The sequence below is a fragment of the Pelophylax lessonae genome (genome assembly GCF_965119305.1).
Source record: "Pelophylax lessonae genome assembly, chromosome: 4".
NCBI classification, from domain to species: Eukaryota; Metazoa; Chordata; class Amphibia; order Anura; family Ranidae; genus Pelophylax; species Pelophylax lessonae.
In genome coordinates, this window is record NC_138771.1 from 604,197,317 (window position 1) to 604,217,316 (window position 20,000).

General features: G+C 45.4%; 2 protein-coding genes across 2 annotated transcripts in view; one reads left to right on the plus strand and one right to left on the minus strand.

The window, feature by feature from the left end:
• PRKCSH (PRKCSH beta subunit of glucosidase II) overlaps window positions 1-17,598 on the minus strand; it is a 38,511-nt gene extending 20,913 nt beyond the window's left edge. The window contains exons 1-8 of the mRNA XM_082254148.1: window positions 17,397-17,598; window positions 13,349-13,465; window positions 9,028-9,123; window positions 6,065-6,122; window positions 5,601-5,718; window positions 1,432-1,561; window positions 1,273-1,357; window positions 458-536 (exon numbers count right to left, since the gene is read on the minus strand). Coding sequence (XP_082110274.1) covers window positions 458-536; window positions 1,273-1,357; window positions 1,432-1,561; window positions 5,601-5,718; window positions 6,065-6,122; window positions 9,028-9,123; window positions 13,349-13,465; window positions 17,397-17,493 — 780 coding nt within the window. The 5' untranslated portion in view covers window positions 17,494-17,598. The remainder of the gene's footprint in view (window positions 1-457; window positions 537-1,272; window positions 1,358-1,431; window positions 1,562-5,600; window positions 5,719-6,064; window positions 6,123-9,027; window positions 9,124-13,348; window positions 13,466-17,396) is intronic.
• Window positions 17,599-17,773: 175 nt separating this feature from the next.
• Window positions 17,774-20,000, plus strand: part of ODAD3 (outer dynein arm docking complex subunit 3) — a 60,952-nt gene continuing 58,725 nt past the window's right edge. The window contains exon 1 of the mRNA XM_082256663.1: window positions 17,774-18,085. The gene's annotated coding sequence lies outside the window, so the exon portion shown is untranslated. The remainder of the gene's footprint in view (window positions 18,086-20,000) is intronic.

The following is a 20,000-nucleotide window of genomic DNA, read 5'->3' on the forward strand; positions in this document are numbered from 1 at the left end:
ATTTCCTGCAAATGTTGTGAACCAAATGGACATCCTACCACATATTCCTATTAGTCTTCACTATGTTGGCCTTACCTCCCAAAGGAGAAGGCGGGCCAGCTCTCGACAATAACAGAAAATGTCAGCTGTTATGTTACACTAGCGTATGATTTGGGACACCTCAGATATTAAAGAGGGCCAAGTAAAAGGTGAGTGCAAACACTGCTAGGTGCTTTCCCTGTAGTAGGTTTACCTCCTTTATGGTATTGTCAGGTTTACTTGAAATAAAATCTAAAAAGCTATTCGTATAACCATTCACAGGTATAGCAGCACATGTTTGTTAGCAGGCCTAAAGAGGATTCATAGATCACAAATGTAAGACCAGAGTGCCTCAGAGGCAGATTTCCAAAGCCTCATGGGGGAAGAAAACACACACACACACACACCAGGAGGGAGACAGAAGCCAATGAGACTATACCTGGGCTTCCTGGTCAGTCAGGGAACCGTCTCCATCTGAATCAAGCTCTGAGTGAGACAGCAGCTCTTGTGTAGACAGTCTAGTGAGATATAAAGCATTACATTTTGTCTGGATAGATTAACCTATGCATTTCTAAAAGTGATCATAAATGCTTTTTCTCTTTTTTAGTTATTTATTTTTTTATTAAAATAACATGTTATACTTATCTGCTCTGTGCAAAGGGTTTGAACAAAGCAGCCCCAATCCTCCTTTTCTCAGGGACCCCCGCTGACACTCTGGGTTCCTCCCCCCTGCTGAGTGCCCCCATAGCAAGCTGCTTGCTCTGGGGGCACTAGCGTGCTCACTCCTGAGCCCCGCGAGTCCATTAACACACAGAGCATGGCTCAGCCCAGCAACTGCTTTCTCCTCACTGCTGTGATTGACACCAGAAGCCAATGGCTCCCAATACTGTATGGCTCCCCAATGCCAATGAGAGAGACGAGAGAGACCATGCTCTCATGCACATCACTGGTTTGAGATGATGCCCAGGTTAAGTAGAAGGCGGGCTGGTGGGGGGGAGCTGCATGCAAAAGTGTAAGAAACTTTCTGCCTTTAGTACGACTTTAATATCCATATATCTTAGAAAGAAAGCAAAGTGACTTACAAATAAACAAAGATTTAACTTTACTCTCCAGCAACAGCCCTCAAGCAATAGATAAAGAACCCCTCCATCGTACCCCTTCCAATACAGTATGAATGGAGGATTAATGGGCTAGGAAGATCTCCATAAGTATGAACAACTCTTTTCACAGAATACCAGAAAGGCCTACACTTACGTCCCATCGGAGTCCTCGTCCAGCTCAGTAAAAGCTTCTAGCGATTTCTTCTTTTCAGAGGCAGCTTTCTCTGCTTCTCTCCTCTCTAAGACACACATTCATGTAAATGTATGCAGATAAACTCACATGTAGCTTATAGAGTGATTGTACTGGCCTTACCTTCCCATTCTTTTTTGTGCGCATCCTTTGCTTCCTTTTCTGGCTCTTCTACCTCCTCTTTTTTCACACGCAGAGAGTCAACCTCCGACTGTGCGCTCTGACGCTTCTCCACCAGTTCTTGCAGCCTCACCTGCCATAAAACATTTGTCAACGTATTGTACTGTTCTCTTATACATCTTGTACTTTTCTCTAATCACCCGTGCTATACTGCATTACAGATGACTACTGTTCTCTACCACCCGCTCTATACTGCAGTACGAATGTCAATCTTCCAGGTTAACTCTATTCAAATCCTACAATGAATTATTGTTGTCCAATTTACCACACAACCTACTAACAATGGAAGGAATGTTTACAGCTCTGTATAATAAATTCAAGGATGTTATTCACTTGTAAATGTAAAATTAGCTACTACATCAAACTGGTGATCGTCAGACGATAGAGCATAAACATTTATATCAGTTTGATCCACATTCATTACATACAATGTTACACAGATGCCCAGTTTCAACATGAATCACAGCCAGCACCCGCAAGGCACCGCTGCCGCTATTTTCTGCTCTTTTAATCTCTCAGATTACAGACATGCAATCATATTGAAAAAAATATCTTAAAGTAGAAGTCCAGTCAAACCATAACTATACTTAAACCCACTCCCATTCTAAGACTACCCTGTAAAGCACACGTGTCAAACACGCGGCCCGTTAGGCCGTTTCATGTGGCCTTTGCGCCTCTCCTGCAGTAGCGCACCTCCCTCATCTCTACCCCCACCTTGTCTCAGTAGTCGGCAGCAGAGAGGACTAAACTCCTCCACCAGATCCTGCACCTCTCTCTGCAGCCACAGCACCCCCTTGTCCCCCCTTCAGCATTCATCAGACTTTGACAACTAATTCCAGTCCTCCTCTGGTCCTCCTCCAACCCCTGCACTTTTTGCTTTCCAGCTTTGCCCCCCAGTTTCTTCCCAGCAGCACAAGTTAAGGGTGTGTGATGTAAGGGAGGGTGGGGGACTCTTGACATCTGATGTAAGAGGGGGTGGGGTTCTCTTGACATCCAGCTTACAGATACAACCGACCCTTTGAGGGCAACCGTGATGCTGATGCGGCCCGTGATGAAATTAAGTTTGACGTCCCTGCTGTAAAGGAAAGATGTCTATAGTTACCTATGCTGAGGGCAGTCCAGTCACATGATCTCTCCAGCAATCTGCTTCAGTGAAAAGGAGAGATCACCGACAATGGCTGCAGAGCCTGAGCAGTCCCGTCACCCCTATAAGCTTACTATGGGGAATCCTTTGTCGGCTGCCCACCCTACACTAAAGCCACCACTGGAGGCCGATCATGCGACCGGCCCAGAACGGCCTCAACAAAAGGTAAGTATAGATCTCTTACATTAACAGCAAGGGGGGGGGGGGGGAGAGGCACGTGGCCCTCGGATGTGGCCTGTGACCTCCTGCTCTGCGATGGTGGGTCAGCAAGCCAAGTTTGCAGAATGTGGGTCCGCCATCAGTTTTATGGATGGAGCCGGCGGTATAAGAAGCAGAGCCGCATAAGTCAATGCTTTTTCTATATAGTGGGCTCCTATCCCAGGCAGAATTATACCAAATGCACTCCGTTTGGGACAGCAATATTACTACAGCTGGCCCCCGGCGATGCCTACAGGAAGGGCAATTCCTGGGGATCAGAAAGTGATGGATAATGGGATTTTTACTTATCGTAAAATCCATTTCTCTGATGTTCATTGACGGATACAGCTCCTGATATTCTTAACCATTGGGATATACTGCCTCCTACTGGTATGTAGGACACTAAGCAGAAAAAAAAAAGTCTGGTTACCCCAGCAGAAACCGGCCCCCGCAGCCACCAGGATAATCTGCACTCCATGAGCGGCGATCAGGAGGTGAAAAGATCCAGGAGTCAGCACCAGGGGATGAGGAGGGGTTACCACCCCCAAAATTGCAGCCCACAGGACTCCACAGTCATGGCCACCGCTATTTTCAATAGCAAAACACCGCAAAATGGTCAGCATGCATTAAGCACACAGGCTACAACAAAATGACGGCACCATGAGTCTCTCAGGGACCCAGGAGGGATCCCTATGCCTCAAAGGACAGGCCCAGGCAGGACGGGGGGCCCTGGCAGCGATCACCTGTTCTGCAGCCGCACCCCCCCCCCCCCATTGCCAGCATAGCGCCCTGCCCCCACCCCAGGAGGTGGACCAGAACACCCACAGCATAAGTGGAGGGGGGGGGGGTGCCTGACAGGAAGGAGGGTGCCTGACAGGGGGAGAGGGGAGACAACTATTCACCATACCAGGAACCAGTCAAACATTGAAATGGGGGGTTGTCGGCCAGGAGGAACACTGCGACTCGGGCCGAGACCCCCATTGTATGTGACCTCGTGAGGAGTTTAACTCACAGGCCAGTCCCTGTCCGGTGGGGCTATGTTGCGGTCGACCTAGCGCAGAGCTAAGGTCTGCGCACGCTCACTGGCCAGACTGGGGTGACCACTGGATCTAGATTATATAACTCGTCGCCCAGTCCGGCAGTTGATTGTAGAGCTCATAGGAAAATAACAGGAGAAAATTTTCTATCTAAAAAGAAAACATTGCCAGGACCAGAGATCCCAGCAAGGAACTAGGTGCTCACTGCTGACTAGGCAGAAAAAAACTGAGTACCTATAGCAGAGAGAGGGAGTATATCCCCCTGAGACTGCCCATAGGCGTAGCCAGACCTTTTTTCTGCCTAGTGTCCTACTCCTGTAGGGGGGCAGGATAAACCAATGGTTAAGAATATCAGGAGCTGTGTCCGTCAATGAGCGAAAGAGAAAGTTAAATTAAAAGGTCAGTTTATGAAAATGACAATATATATCAATGTAAAGATCTGTTCTGCAATGGTTACTAAGCTGCTTTCAAACTGATCTGCAGGTGCACTGAGCTGCCTGTAGCTGGTTATCTGCACTGAGCTGTACACTGCTATTATTCCAAAAACGAAAAAAGAGATGCTGAGCACCCTGCTCCTGCGCTCAGAACTGGGTCTTCAGGCTGCCTCTATCACGGAACTCACACTTGGCATCCACTATGGCTAAGCTTTGCTGCCCTCTACGACCGGGGGAGCCTCTGAGGCTCTGAGGAAGAGGCACGGCCTCGAAACGCGTCAGCCCTCTGTTTCCACGTGACATTGGACTTTTTTAAAGAGACTGCTCTATGGAATTGAAATGCTGGAACATTATTCATGTTTGTGAGAAGCTGATTTTAAAATGTATGTTATTAAAAAGCCCGCTGAGGATAATGCGCTAGGCTGGTGTGCCCCTTTCTTTGTTTTTACACTGCTATTATTGCGCTTTCAGAAGGTGCACCACACCTGCAAGATATAATAAAAGTCTATGGCAAATCGCAACAAACCCGCAGGTGCACTGCGCTGCACCCCCTGTGCAGGTAAACAGCAGCGCATCAGCATGAAAGCAGCCTTATGGGGGCCTACAACAGGAGCAGGTTTAAAGTATAGTTAGGATTTGATTGGACTTCCACATTAAGTCAAAGGCATACACTGTCGCCAAAGGTTCCCCCTTCCCACCTCCACAAACTTCTATGAGCCTTCTGGATATCCTATTCCAAAACCATTGACATAAACATGGTGTCGTCAACCCCCCCCTCCTCTTTGCAGCTAGAACATTCTCCACCCTTCTGGGAAAGCTTTCCCATACAGTGTGCAGAATGTCTGTTGGAATTTGTGCCCGTTCAGCCAAGGAGCATTTATGAGGTTGGATGAGAAGATCTGGCTTGCAATCTCTGTTTCAATTTATTCCAAACTTATTCAGTGGGGTTGAGGTTAGGGCTGTGTGAAGGCCATCTGAGATCCTCCACACCAAACCATGTCTTTATAGAGCTAGCTTTGTACACAGGAGTTAGAACAGAAACGAGCCTTCCTCAAAATAGTACAGGGATGGAAGCGCAACAATTGCCTAAAAAGGTCTTTAATGTTGTAACATTCACAGTAACCCTGTAAATTTACCAATTTAACCCTTCACTGGAAACACCCAAATCGATTTGGAGGGGTGTCAACAGACATTTGGCCATACAGTGTATGGTTCAGAGATATAAAGTTATTTAGGTAATTGTGTGCACAAGCCTACATTTCTGTGGGAGAGGTGTCCTTTTCCACAGCTGGACAATACCTGTTTCTCTTCCCGTCCCTTTCGGGACTCTTCAATATACTTTTGTTTCAGCAGCATTCCCTCCCGAGCCATTTCAGCTTTCTTCTCCAGCTCTTCTCGCTCCTTTCGACCCATCTCCCTGAGAAACATAGCAGTAAAGGAAGAGATCGTATGAGGCCTACTGCACACTGGCTTCAGTGGCTAATCTTGTGAAAACAAGTGTGTATAATATATGTAATTACAGAGCTGTCAACAAGTTTCAAGCAGCTTTGCTGACCGGCTTTAATAAAGCTGCTTGAAGTTGGCTGATATGAGACAAGACCTTATTTATCAAAGTGTCTAAAAGGAGAAACTCCTATTCTTTCTTTCTATAGGGAATGGAAAAAAAAAATCCCATTTTCTCCAGAAGCCCCTGGGTTCATTTTATAAATCTGACTTTCACTGATTTATGGATCTTCTTGGCAGGGCAGCAGAGACGTTCTTACCTGCAGGTGTTCTGGCAGTGCGCTCCACTGTTATACTCATCAGTAGTGTCACAGCAATCTGCACCATAAGAAAATAGTGTTAGCTCTAAAGTGCTCAAAAGCATTCAACAAAATTCTGTTTTCATATCTTTTGGGCCAAGCTGGCACAAACTATTTCCATGACTATTTTATTCTGGTGTGTCATATACTGTAGTAGCATGAGTTACATACAGAATGCAGCACTGTGCTTTGACAACATGAGGGACTTCCCGTCTGCTACTGCATCAAAATCAAGTCAGGCTCAGTGCTTCTCAGCGGAAACTTTGTATATTTATGAATACAATAGCTTCCTATAAATGGCGAGGCAGGTAGATGGCGCTATGATTTCCATCTTAGCCAATCAGAGGAAGTCTTGTATTAATTCATAAAAATACAAGGGGGTTTTCTCCTTATAGGTTATAATTGTTAGACTATAAATGGTTGAGAATAAATCATAAAAGCGAAGTTCCACCCAAAAGTGGAAGCTCTGCTTACCTGTCTCCTCCCCCACTGCGGTGCGACATTTGTCACCTTCCAGGGAGGAGGCAGCGAGTACGTCAGTTCAGGCCCCCCTCCTCCTTCCCCGCCGCTGGGCCATTCATGCTTCGCGCATGCGCAGTAGGGAATCAGCTGTGAAGCCGCAAGGCTTCACTGCCAGTTTTCCTTACAGGCTATGGCGGCAACACCCAAGAGCTGATGGAAACATCAGCTGGGGTGCAACATTATATATAATATTACACACACAGTATGTGTAGCTTCTGACTTTTTATGATGGGATGGAGCACCGCTTAAGCTCACAGTTCGGAAGTGATTAAGATAAGCATTCTAGGAGGGGGAAACCCCTAGCTAGTGTGGAGCCTGCTCTTGTCCTATATGCATTTCATGTTGTGGAAATTGCGTATGGTTTTAAAAAAAAATCTATAAATTTCTTTACTCTTTGTGAAGAAAAAATTTTCAAAATTGAAACGAAAAATACAAGGAGGTCGATTTACTAAAACTGGAGGAGAGAGCAAAATCTGGTGCAGCTGTGCATGGTAGCCAGCTTCTAACTTCAGCTTGTTCAATTAAGCTTTGACAATAAAACCTGGAAGCGGATTGGTTTCCATGCAGAGGAATTTGTTTTCTTTTTGCAGTAGCAAAACAGGAAGTCGCTCATGATGCTGCTGGAGCACAGCATTGAATACTGTATGCAGTAAAGTATAAAATAACAGTTATGGAAATAGTTTGTTTCGGATAGCTTGGCCAAAACAAACTTTTAAAAAGTGAAAGAGAACAAGAACTTCAGCTTCAACCCTCTGTGTGCCAGCTAGGCTAATGCTACACTAATTAAGGGGCTTTTAACCTCCCTATACAGTTTACATAATGTATGCTCATGTTGAATTACTCCTAGAAGTGCCACATCCCGAGTATAGACTACAAAAAGGAATTCCCCTAGGGGTGGGATTTTTAAGGCACGGATTAGAAAAACTCAGTATAAGTAACAAAAAGTTTTTAGAAAAATACAATTTATTGAAAGAAAATTACAATAAAGTTAAAAAATGGCAAGCTGTATACAATACATCAGATCACATGACAGAATGACCATTAGCCAAGGAATGCTGATAATGGATATCAAAGGAGGATCTTTGTTGAAGATGATCCATAAAAGAAGATCTTAATGGAATGTGCTATCCAGCCGATGGCTGGTTGGGAACAGCTGAAACCCAAGAGTTGGAGGCTCTTGTGGGTATTCAGTAGCTCAAGAGACACAGATAAGAAAAGATCATTCTCTTCCTGGCAGGTCAGCATTCCTTGGCTAATGGTCTGAGCATTCTGATAACCTGTTTTTAATGTTATGCTGGCAGGCTCACAATCCTAAATCAACACAACAGATTATACCGCTATCCAAGGTTACCCCTGAAGAAGGAGTTATATTTGTGACTTTGAAATGCGTTGGGTTTTCACCCTGGGGTCTAGTGGTCATTCTCTGTCGTGTGATCTGATGTATTGTATACAGCTTGCCATTTTTTAACTTATTGTAATTTTCTTTCAATAAATTGTATTTTTCTAAAAACTTTTTGTTACTTATACTGAATTTTTCTAATCAGTGCCTTAAAAATCCCACCCCTAGGGGGAATTCCTTTTTGTTCCCTATACAGTTTAGGCATTCTTACACGCAGCGCTGAATGGTACTGCAAGCGCAGTACAGATATTCCAGGAGGAAATCAACATTGTTACAGCAGCACAGAAGTAGAGGGGAAATCTTCTAACGGAGACACCTGTTACAATGATCGCTATCAATGGTAGATTTCCCCTTATTTCAGGAAGATTTTTTATTTGCTGTCAAGTATGTGGGACAGGAAGGAAAAAAAAAAACCTATCAAAAACCGATTCTACTGACCTTTTCTCTACTCTATCCAAAAGTTAAAATCAGAGTTCCAGCCTGGGGAAAACAAAAAATTAAAAGTCAGCAGCTACAAATACTCTAGCTGCTGACTTGTAATATAAAAGGACCCTACCTGTCCGGGGAGCCTGCAATGTCCATCGGCTTCGGGTGCCAGCATTGCAAGTAAGGGAAACCAGCAGTAACCGTCAGGCTTCACAGCCGGTTTCCTATGGCGCATGCGTGAGTATTGCAGCGATTTCTGAATGGTCTCATCGTTTTCTGGGAAACACACAGGTCCCAGAAGGCAATGGGGGGGGGGGGGGGGACGGATGCAACCGCAGAAGTGACGAACCTCGCCGCGGCAACATAGGCTGGAAGTCCGAAAGACAAAATGCAAAAAAGGTACCAAAAATTAAAAAAGAGGGAGGGGGGGGTGCAGCATTGGTCAATTGTTTGAGACTGACTTGTCTTTTTGCCTGGAACTCCGCAAAAAAAAAAAAAAAAATGTTTGGCAGGATTTCTACTTTAAATTCCTCAATTTTCTGTGTATTACACTTAGCGAGCTCCATTTTCTACTTACCACAAACACCGTCATTAACCCGAGATGAAGGTATGTAAAGCGGGCGGAACCCGGCATTGGTGCAGTGGAATCTGCCATTTGAACATGCAGATGTACCTGTGGGGTACAGAAAAGACAGTTCTTATCAAAAGTTTAAATGTATTTTTATTGAAAAATGGAGATGTATAGATTGAAAACATAACCTTTGGGCAATTCCCGGATAATACATAAAACATAGAACTACTAACACCGCCTCCTATTATAGAATCCCAAAAAAAAAAAAGGGGGGGGGGCGCGAAAGAAACACCACACCTTCCATCCACCTCGCTGTCATTCTCTTATAAAATCACTTCAAGTGTTGATGAATTATAAGAAGATTCCTGTTCCCTCTCAACCATTCAGGATAATATATGGGAAGAATATTAACTTGTGTTTAGAATCCTACCTGAACAAATGTAATGTTAGTCCCTGCAGAGGAATACATTTGTTCATATAAACTGTTCCTATAAACTAAACCTTATTAGGGGGAATGAATTCAGTCTGTGGACTCCTGATCATCTGTTGTACACTCCTAATCTTTCCACAAGTGCCAGACCTTCACATATTTCCTAGGGCAACCCCGGGAGAAATAAGTAGCTTTGTATAGGGGTACAACCTTATTGATTAACGCTTCCAGAAGGGCAGATTAGGGGCTGTGTCTGATTTCCACTATCGCCTTCCTGGTATAAAATTATAAGAGACCCAAGAGAGTACGTATCGCCCTACTAACAGCCAGAGAGTCATCTAACCCCAGGAGGCAAACACCAACTTTTACAGGGACCTGTATAGTAGTTAGGGTAGATATAAATTGGGTCACTTCCTGCCAGTAGCTACTAATCTGAGGGCACTCCCAAACGATATGGGCAAATCCAGCAGGGTCACTAGAGCATCTCCAACATCAAGAAGAGGAATTAGGGTATATGCGATGTAGTCATTGTAGTGTAAAATAAATTCTGTGCACTATTTTAAATTGGATCAGCCGGTCTTTAGTTGATATTAGTGCTTGAATTGGGCTGTCCCAAAGATCTTCCCAGTCTCCATTGTCCAAGTCCTGCTCCTCAGAAAACCACATAGTTAGCAGGGCATCTAGTCCCACATGATCGGAGGGAAGAAGTGACTGCAATTGTCCTGCTCCGATCTAAACAAGGAGGACCCAAATTGCACTGCATAGGCGTGTCGGAGTTGCAGGAATTGGAAGAACGCATTAGGCAGCGTAGATTTATCTTTCAACCAAACATAAATAGTGCAATCCCATCACAAATATCTGGAAGGTATCTGATTCCTTTAGACCTCTTTCACACTAACGATCCGATCAGATCCGCCTGTCAGTTTTTGCAGGCGGACCTGATCGATCGCCCGCTGAGTAGAACGGAGTCTGTCGACTAAACGGACAGTGTGAAAGGAGCCTTAGAAGCCCAAAGACCGGGGTCTGGTAAGGAATGAAATTCTGGTAGCATGGGATTGAACCAAAGTGGAGAGGATGGGGATCTTTTACCCCTCACTATATTGGGTTTAGTAATGACAGCATGCCAGGCCTTAATAACTGCCCTCATAGCGGCTGTAAGGGGCGGGTGAGATACTGACCCCTGTAGAGAAGATTACGGAGTGTCTTATAGGATCCTGAATGCACAGCTTCTAATACTACTGAGGTATTTGTTTCATCAGAGATAAGCCAGTTATGAGCGTGGGTAAGCATGGCCGCCAAATAGTAGGTATGAAAGTCTGGGCAAGCCAAGCTCCCTTGCGTCCAAGGTCTGCATGAAACTTTCCTGCTAAATCTATCTGATTGGGAAAGCCATAAGAAGGAGCCTATAAGTGAATCTAATTGTTTAAAAAAGTTTCAGTTAAGATCATATTATCTCCATAGAGAAATAAGAGATCTGTTACTAACACACAAATTGCATTAAACTAAAGCCTAACCAGACACAGCACAGAATAAGACCATTACAAAAACAAAGTCCTCCATGTTCATTGTTTGGAGTGTTACTGTTTATCTTTCCCCTCTGTAAATGTTCCTCTGATTATAATGTTTACTACAGTGACAGTAAGAGAAGAAAAACGGATGTAAGAAACGTATTTTCCCTGGAAACCCTGAAATTCTTCACCCATGTGCCCGACCAAATGCCAAGGATCAGCCAAAGAGATCTGGTGGACTGACATTCAGGTAGAGCCGACCAACCAGCAACTGTCCTGCATACTGATCCTCTGCTTCAGCAGACAAAATGTGACCAAAGATGGGATCCTGCGCCAAGCAGCTGCCCACCTCTCCATGTCATCCGCTCAGCGAATGTTCGCATCATTGAGAAAATGCAAGGTGTTCTCAAAATGGCGCCTATGTTGGGCCTTCCAATGAACACTAAGCAGCAGGGCAGCCACTCAGCATGGCACTCAAAATCAAATGGTAATCACGGTAGTAGCAGTGCCTATTACAGTGATATACAGCTTCCACAGAGATTAAGCAGATAGCACACATGCATACATTGGTCCATGTTGGGCAGATGTACCTGTGCAAAAGCTTTCCCTAAACTTCAGCTGTAATAAACATGCTCCCCTGCTCAGCAAATCCAGTGTTCAGTTACAATCCACTGCTGCACACAAGATCCTGTACCATCATCTCCCTCTCTTACAGCATCATGGGGGCAGCTGATGCTCCCTGGTTCTTGCAGCCAGCTACCTAATGCCCATGTGCCGCATTGCACAAGTGCCTGATTGCCTCAAAGCCCCCTGGGATGCATATTGTCAGTATCCCAGCTGGGGGGGGGGGTGGGGGGGGAAGTAATTCCTTCCTAGGTGAGAAATCGAGAAGTGCTCCTACATTTCCTCATAGTGACAAAGATTGCCTGCCCCCACCCCCCCATATACATTATATTGTCAAAAGTATTGGGACGCCTGCCTATACACACACATGAACTTTAATGGCATCCCAGTCTTAGTCCGTAGGGTTCAATATTGAGTTGGCCCACCCTTTGCAGCTATAACAGCTTCAACTCTTCTGGGAAGACTGTCCACAAGGTTTAGGAGTGTTTCTATGGGAATGTTTGACCATTCTTCCAGAAGTGCGTTTGTGAGGTGAGGCACTGATGTTGGGAAGAGAAGGCCTGGATTGCAGTCTCCGCTCAAATTTATCGCAAAGGTGTTTTATCAGGTTGAGGTCAGGACTCTGTGCAGGTCAGTCAAGTTCCTCCACCCCAAACTCACTCATCCATGTCTTTATGGACCTTGCTTTGTGCACTGGTGTGCAGTCATGTTGGAACAGGAAGAGGACATCCCCAAACTCTTCCCACAAAGTTGGGAGCATGAAATTGTCCAAAATGTCTTGGTATGCTGACACCTTAATTTCCTTCACTGGAACTAAGGGGCCAAGCCCAACCCCTGAAAAACAACCCCACACCATAATCCCCCCTCCACCAAATGATTTGGACCAGTGCACAAAGCAAGGTCCATAAAGACATGGATGAGCGAGTTTGGGGTGTAGGAACTTGACTGGCTTGCACAGAGTCCTGACCCCAACCTGATAGAACACCTTTAGGATGAATTAGAGTGGAGACTGTGAGCCAGGCCTTCTTATCCAACATCAGTTCCTGACCTCACAAATGCGCTTCTGGAAGAATGGTCAAACATTCCCATAGACACACTCCTAAACTTGTGGACGGCCTTCCCAGAAGAGTTGAAGCTGTTATAGCTGCAAAGGGTGGGCCAACTCAATATTGAACCCTACGGACTAATGGGCCATACACACTATAAGATTTTCTGAAGACTTTTTCCTTTAGATTAACCATAATATGAGGTCAACCCTAAACACTTTCAATTTGTATGCAATCTGGCAGGCCCTTGCACTACATAGAAAAGGTAAATCTGAAGGAAAAAGTCTTCAGAAAATCTTATAGTGTATATATGGCTCTTTAGACTGGGATGCCAAACCAAGTTCATGTGTGTGTAAAGGCAGGTGTCCCAATTCTTTTGACAATATAGTGTATGTTCCTATGCGCCAGTTAGAGCCAATAAGAAAGATGGGGGGGGGGGGGGATGATAGTAGCAAGCTTCAACACATCTGCTGCTTTAAAAATCAGCCCAAAATTAATCTATGACAGGAGGGGTACGGGAAGATGCTGCAGGTTTGGCATCCCTCACTTCACCCTGCAGAGTTTGGTCTCCCTCCGGGTAACAGAGTCTCTAAACACATGCAGCATGTCCCCTTTAAAAGAGGACAAAAAAAAAAAAAAAAATGTTCTCTGGGGTCTTTTGTGAAGCATTATGGACACCATAATGAAGGCATTCCAGCATACAATCATGAGATTCTTACCAGGCTCATCAGACCCGTCCACACAGTCACAGTAATCATCGTTCACTCGGTCAAAGGGGATCGTCTTAGACCCGTCCAGACAGGTGAATGGTTTTACCTCGTCATAGAAGACACGGTCTGCAAATAATGTAAGACAAACAAGTCAGCACAGAGAAATTAGTGGGCTCATGAGATATGTGGGGTTCCTGTCAATACATTTATCATCTTTTAGTTGGGTTTCCACTTTTCCGTAGGCATCAGGAGGAGCTTTATACTGCCGTGTACCCCGCTATTTAACTTTAGAATGATTTTCTCCACACAGTCCATCTAAAGCCAAAACCTTTTTTGTTTGTTTTTTTGTTAAAAAACAGCATAAGAAAGAGTAAGAACTTCCTTCATATGTTTACTGCTCACTGTCTTACCATTAGGAAGAACTTCCCAGGTCAGTGACTACACTGTCACCAGGACAGGAAGAGAGGGAAATCTTTAAAAGCACAGACCATAATAACATACTCTTTCGTAAAATAGAAGGATTTCCTATCCCTTCCTGTCAGTGACCCAGGTTGAGGTGAACATTTGAAGGAGGTTTAGGAGGATGATGTAAGGGGGGAGGCTCCTCAAAAAAAAGACAGCACAGCCTTTACCCCCAAAGTGGCTCCCTTTGGCCACCCTTTATGGTACTTCCAGAGGTCACTTTTGTCATTACTTTGAGGTCAATTCTTCAATCCTTCAGAGTTTCTCTGGAGGTCACTTCTGCCACCCTTCAGAGATCATTGGTCATCCCTCTGGAGGTCACTTCTGCCACCCTTCAGAGATCACTGGTCATCCCGATGGATTCAATTCTGCCACCCTTCAGAGATCATTGGTCATCCCTCTGGCGGTCACTTCTGCCACCCTTCAGAGATCACTGGTCATCCCTCTGGAGGTCACTTCTGCCACCCTTCAGAGATCACTGGTCATCCCGATGGATTCAATTCTGCAACCCTTCCGAGATCATTGGCCATCCCGCCGGCAGTCACTTCTGCCACCATTCAGAGATCAGTGGTCATCCCTCTGGCGGTCACTTCTGCCACCCTTCAGAGATCACTGGTCATCCCTCTGGAGTCAATTCTGCCACCCTTCAGAGATCACTGGTCATCCCTCCTGCGGTCACTTCTGCCACCCTTCAGAGATCACTATTCATCCCTCCTGCGGTCACTTCTGTCACCCTTCAGAGATCACTATTCATCCCTCCTGCGGTCACTTCTGTCACCCTTCAGAGATCACTTGTCATCCCTCTGGAGTCAATTCCGTCACCCTTCAGAGATCACAGGTCATCCCTCCGGCGGTCACTTCTGCCACCCTTCAGAGATCACTGGTCATCCCTCTGGAGTCAATTCTGCCACCCTTCAGAGATCACTGGTCATCCCTCCTGCGGTCACTTCTGCCACCCTTCAGAGATCACTATTCATCCCTCCTGCGGTCACTTCTGTCACCCTTCAGAGATCACTATTCATCCCTCCTGCGGTCACTTCTGTCACCCTTCAGAGATCACTGGTCATCCCTCTGGAGTCACTTCTGCCACCCTTCAGATGTCCTTTGGGGGTCACTCTGACGATCCTGCAGAATTCCCCCGGGTGTGGTCACTTTGGCTATCTTTACGAATTCCTATGGGGTCACTTCATTGATCCTTCCACGTTTCTGTTGGGCTAAATTGATATATTCTTTGAGCCTCCTTTAACCACTTGCCGACCGCCCCACGCAGATTTACTGCAGCAGGGCGGCTTGGCTGTGCATAATCACGTACATGATGTGTGCGCAGTCTCGGCGGTGCGCACGCTGCTGGAGCCGCGCTCCCGCTGTGATTAGACACAGCGGGCTCGATCGCCACCGGCCTCTGGTGATCTTCGGGGAAACTGACAGGAGAGCCGCCTACCTATGTAAACAAGGCAGACAGCTCTTCTGTCAGACAGGCACAATGAGAGTGTGTGTCTCAGCTAAGCTGAAACACTGATCTGTGTGTGCTTGTCACAGAGCCCCCCCCCCCCCCCCACAGTTAGCAAGCACATTTAGGCTTACAACTTGATCCCCCCCCCCCTGATCACTTCCAGTTTTAACCCCTTCCCTGCCAGTGTCATTTATACAGTAACAGTGCATATTATTTAGCACTGATTACTGTAGTAATGTCACTGGTCCCCAAAAAAGTGTCAAAAACTTCAGTTAGGGGGTCCAATCTGTCCGCCACAATGTCGCAGTCCCGCTAAAAATCGCTGATCGACGCCATTACTAAACATAAATAAACAAAAAGTCTAAAAATCTATCCCATAGTTTGAAAACGCTATAACTTTTGCACAAACCAATTAAAATAAGCTTTTCGGGATTGGTTTTCCCAAAAATATGTAGAATACAAATTGGCCTAAACTGATAAAATTAGATTTTTTACATTTATGTTATATAGCAGAAAGTAAAAAATATTGTTTTTTTTCCAAAATTTACGCTTTTTTTTTTTTTTTTTAATAGCGCAAAATCTAAAAACCGCAGAGGTGATCAGATACCAACAAAAGAAAGCTCTATTTGTTGGGAAAAAGGACATCAATTGTATCTGGGTACAGCGTCGCACGACTGCGCAATTGTTAACCGGTTGCCGACCGCCGCACGACTATATACTGCGGCGGTCAGCCCCGGCCAGGCAGAGTGACGTATCGGTACGTCACTCGCCTGTCACTGACTTGCGAGCCTATCGCGGGCGGGCGCGCGCCCGCCGAGGCGCGCGCCCGCCGCGGCTCGTTCACAGGCAAGTCAGTGCGTGTGACCGGCGGACTCGATGTCCGCCAGTCACACTGCGATCGCTCCTGTGAAGGGAGAAAGACAGAGCAGCTTGTGTAAACAAGCTGCCTGTCAGTTCTCCCTGTGTAAAAGTGAAGATCTGTCCGTTCTACTATGTAGAACGGTTGATCTTTGCTTTTACACCAATAGGAATGTCCCTACACAGTTAGAATCACGCCCCTAGGACACACTTAACCCCTCCCTGTCCAATAAAGTTAACCCCTTCCCTGCCAGTGTCATTTTTGCAGTAACAGTGCATATGTATAGCACTGATTACTGCAGTAATGTCACTGGTAACCCCAAAAGTGTCAAAAATGTCAGTCAAGGGTCCGATCTGTCCGCCGCAATGTCGCAGTACCGAAAAAAAATCGCAGATCGCCGCCATTACGCGTTAAAAAAAAAAAACAAAAATGACAAAAATCTTTCCCTTTGTTAGTAAACGCGATAACTTTTGCGCAAACCAATCAAAATACGCTTTTTGCGATTTTTTTTACCAAACATAGGTAGCATAAAACAAATTGGCCGAAAAATGTTAAAAAATTTTGATTTTTACTTTTTTTTTGGGGGAATTTCATATAAAAAAATGTGAAAAATATTGTTATTTTTGCAAAATTTACGCTCTTTTTTTGTTTATAGCGCGTGATCAAAAAATCGCACAGGTGATCAAATACCACCAAAAGAAAGCTCTGTTTGTGGGAAAAAAAGGACGTCAAATTCGTTTAGGTACAGCGTCGCACGACCGCGCAATTGTCCGTTAAAGTCACGCAGTAAAAAAGCGCAAAAAAACCCCTGGTCCTTTAGCAGCCAAATCCTCCGGGGCTTAAGTGGTTAAAGTAATGAAGTGCCGAATTTGCAAAAAATGGCCTGGTCATTAAGGGGGTAAAACCTTCCGGAGCTGAAGTGGTTAAGGTGCAGCACAGCCCACCTTCAATGGAGGCCCAAATGAACTCATTAGTGACCCCAAACACCAGGCAAGTATCTCCCCTGTAAGCTGTGTACACCAGGATTCATACTGCACTGCACCCATCCACAGCTAGGAGGATGCATAGAGCTGAGAGCCCAGCAGGGGGCGCTCCATCACACAACACTGATGGGGGAAGAGGCTGATATAAGACATTTATCAGTGTGTGGGGAGCGGAGGACCCGTATATAGAACATTCCCGATAATAAGAATCCCTCTATGGGACTATTCCATACAAATAAACAGGACTATACAGTCCACCATGGGAATGGCTGCTGACAATGAATGAAGGAGAACACTCACTGGACAAGGAGACCCCCCGGGGCCTCTTCACCTCCACCGCCCGGCACCCCAGCACCGCCAGGAGCCCCGCAACCAGCACCAGCGCCCGCATCGTCATCTCCGAACACCCGACAGCCGATTTCCGCCCTGCACAGCCTATCTGACACTGCCAAGCCGCCTGTGCAAAGTCTGCCGGAGCGGAACTTCCGGTTACGTCACATCCGGCAACCTCCGACCGCCATATTGGGTGTGGCAAAGGACCTTCTTTTCCATGTCATGTTTCTGCATTTATTTTCTCTGGCGGCTTTTACTGTTTGTTAGTTAAACAAGCGACTAGCATAAGATTGTACAAGAGACATACTTTGTGTTGTTTTTAACGAAATAGACGCAGGCCGACAATTGTTCTGACATAAAAAGCTATTTGTGATGTTATTATACGAATATGTAGCAACTATAGCGATGACACCAACGTTATAATTGCAGTTTTTGTAGCATTTTCCTGCAGCTGCGACGCTCCGTGTGAGGAGTAGAAAGATGGCGGCTTACTTAATTCAGTCTGGGAGTACCAAGATGGCGGCCAAATTCAACCCAATGGAAAGGCTTGTTAGTGTTCTTCATGGAAACTGTTGCTAAGCAGCAAGGATAATCAAAAAACTGTTAGGGAGAAGAGCTGGCTGGGCTGAGACAGGAGAGAAGGACCTCTTATAAAGGTGGGTTCCTGGACTTCATACACTCTGCCTATACTCAACCTCCAGGTCCTGGAAATTGTCCTTTATATTCATCTATTCTAAAAAAAACATTATTCATATCAGTCCCTGCACCAGAAGAGCTTACAATCTAATGATGACCCCACAACCGTAATACACCTAAATTAGGACAATTTTGGGTGAAAGACACTTGCTGGGTTATTTTGGGTTGGGGGGGGGAGGGGTAACCGGTCAGCCACAGTCCTGACCATTTATTCCATGGCTGTCACCTGTCCTTTATTTGCAGGGACAGTCCCTGTCCTGTAGACGTGTCCTCGGAGGAATGTTGTCCCTGGAAATGTCTCTGTTCTTCATTGCGCACATTTCTTAAATGTGTCCATCTTTATTTTCTTTATGTCTGCAATATTTATTGAGGGAAATGTATTTTTAGTAAACCAATATTTTCCAGTGATTACTTTGTAATTTTATAAATGTCCCTTATTTTTTTGTTGTTGAATTAAAACAGGGATCCTCAAACTACGGCCCTCCAGCTGTTGCGGAACTACACATCCCATGAGACATTGTAAGCCTCTGACATTCACAGCCATGACTAGGCATGATGGGAATTGTAGTTTCTGAACAACTGGAGGGCCGTAGTTTGAAGACCACTGAATTAAAGGATTCACAAATCCTTCAGTGCCGGTTCACTCTATAGCGATGTCAGACATCGCATGTGATTCCTTCTGCACTGCTCTGCAAATCACATGCAATGTCTGTGTGATGTAAATTCAGCCAACCAGTCCACTGTAGATAAATCCAAGAAAAAGCCAGAAACTCAGTGCTTCTTCTTAAAAGAACCTTTTTTTAATGCACAACATTTAATACAATATCCATTGATGCTAACGCGTTTTGGCCTCAGCCTTCCTCATAGCAATAAGGCCGAGGCAGAAACGCATTAGCATCAATGGACATTGTATTAGCTGTTGTGCATTAATAAAGGCTCTTTTAAGAAGAAGCACAGAGTTGCTGGCTTTTTGTTGGATTTATCTAAAGTCGCACAGGACCGTTTTTTTAGTGCGCACCAGAATTGGATCGCATGGGTTTTCACACCTAAGCGATCCGATTCCTGTCCGAACTAATCTGGGGGTGTCAATAAATTTGTATTGACACCCCCAGCAGTTTGCATATGGCAGTGTGAACTGCCTGCGAGTCGGGTGCGATGAGGGAACCCGCAGTGGATTCGCAGGGTTCCTGCATCTCACCAATGGGAACCGGAAATTAAAGTCACAAATCCCAAATCCTGGAAGCCCCTCTGTTACAGAAAGATATATTGTGCATTATCTGTTTTTTTTTTTTTAATTATGCAGCAAAATACCTTATTTCAGAGCACCGAGGTGCGGTCATGTGACCTCCTGGCACTTAGCTTCCCCAGTCTGAGGACTATAGTGGGAGGGGTTGAGATTCCCCATTGATGTCAGCTCCCACCGCTATGGCTGTAAAATCCCAAATCCCAAATCCTGGATCCCCTTTGTTACAAGAACATATACTGTGGAGTATCTGTGTTTTAAAAATGATGCAGTGAAACACCTTATCTCAGAGCGCCGCTGTGTGCTCACGTGACCTTCCGCTGCTCTTCTCCCAGGTGTTCTGCCAAAAACTCCAACTTGCCGAGAACTCCAACGATGCTATTTCCCAAGAGTGTACACCAGGAATAATTGGAGACTTTCACCACTTGGTGTTTTCACAGAACACCGGCAGCCTTTACACTCCGGTAGATGCTATAATTAGTGGAGATTGATAGTCTGCCTGCTAGTTGTCGCCGCCTTGGAGGCGGCCATGTTTTTGGTTACTAGCGGGCGGACTAACAATCTCCACTAATTATAACATCTATCGGAGTGTAAAGGCTGCCTGTGTTCTGTGAAAACACCAAGTGGTCGGA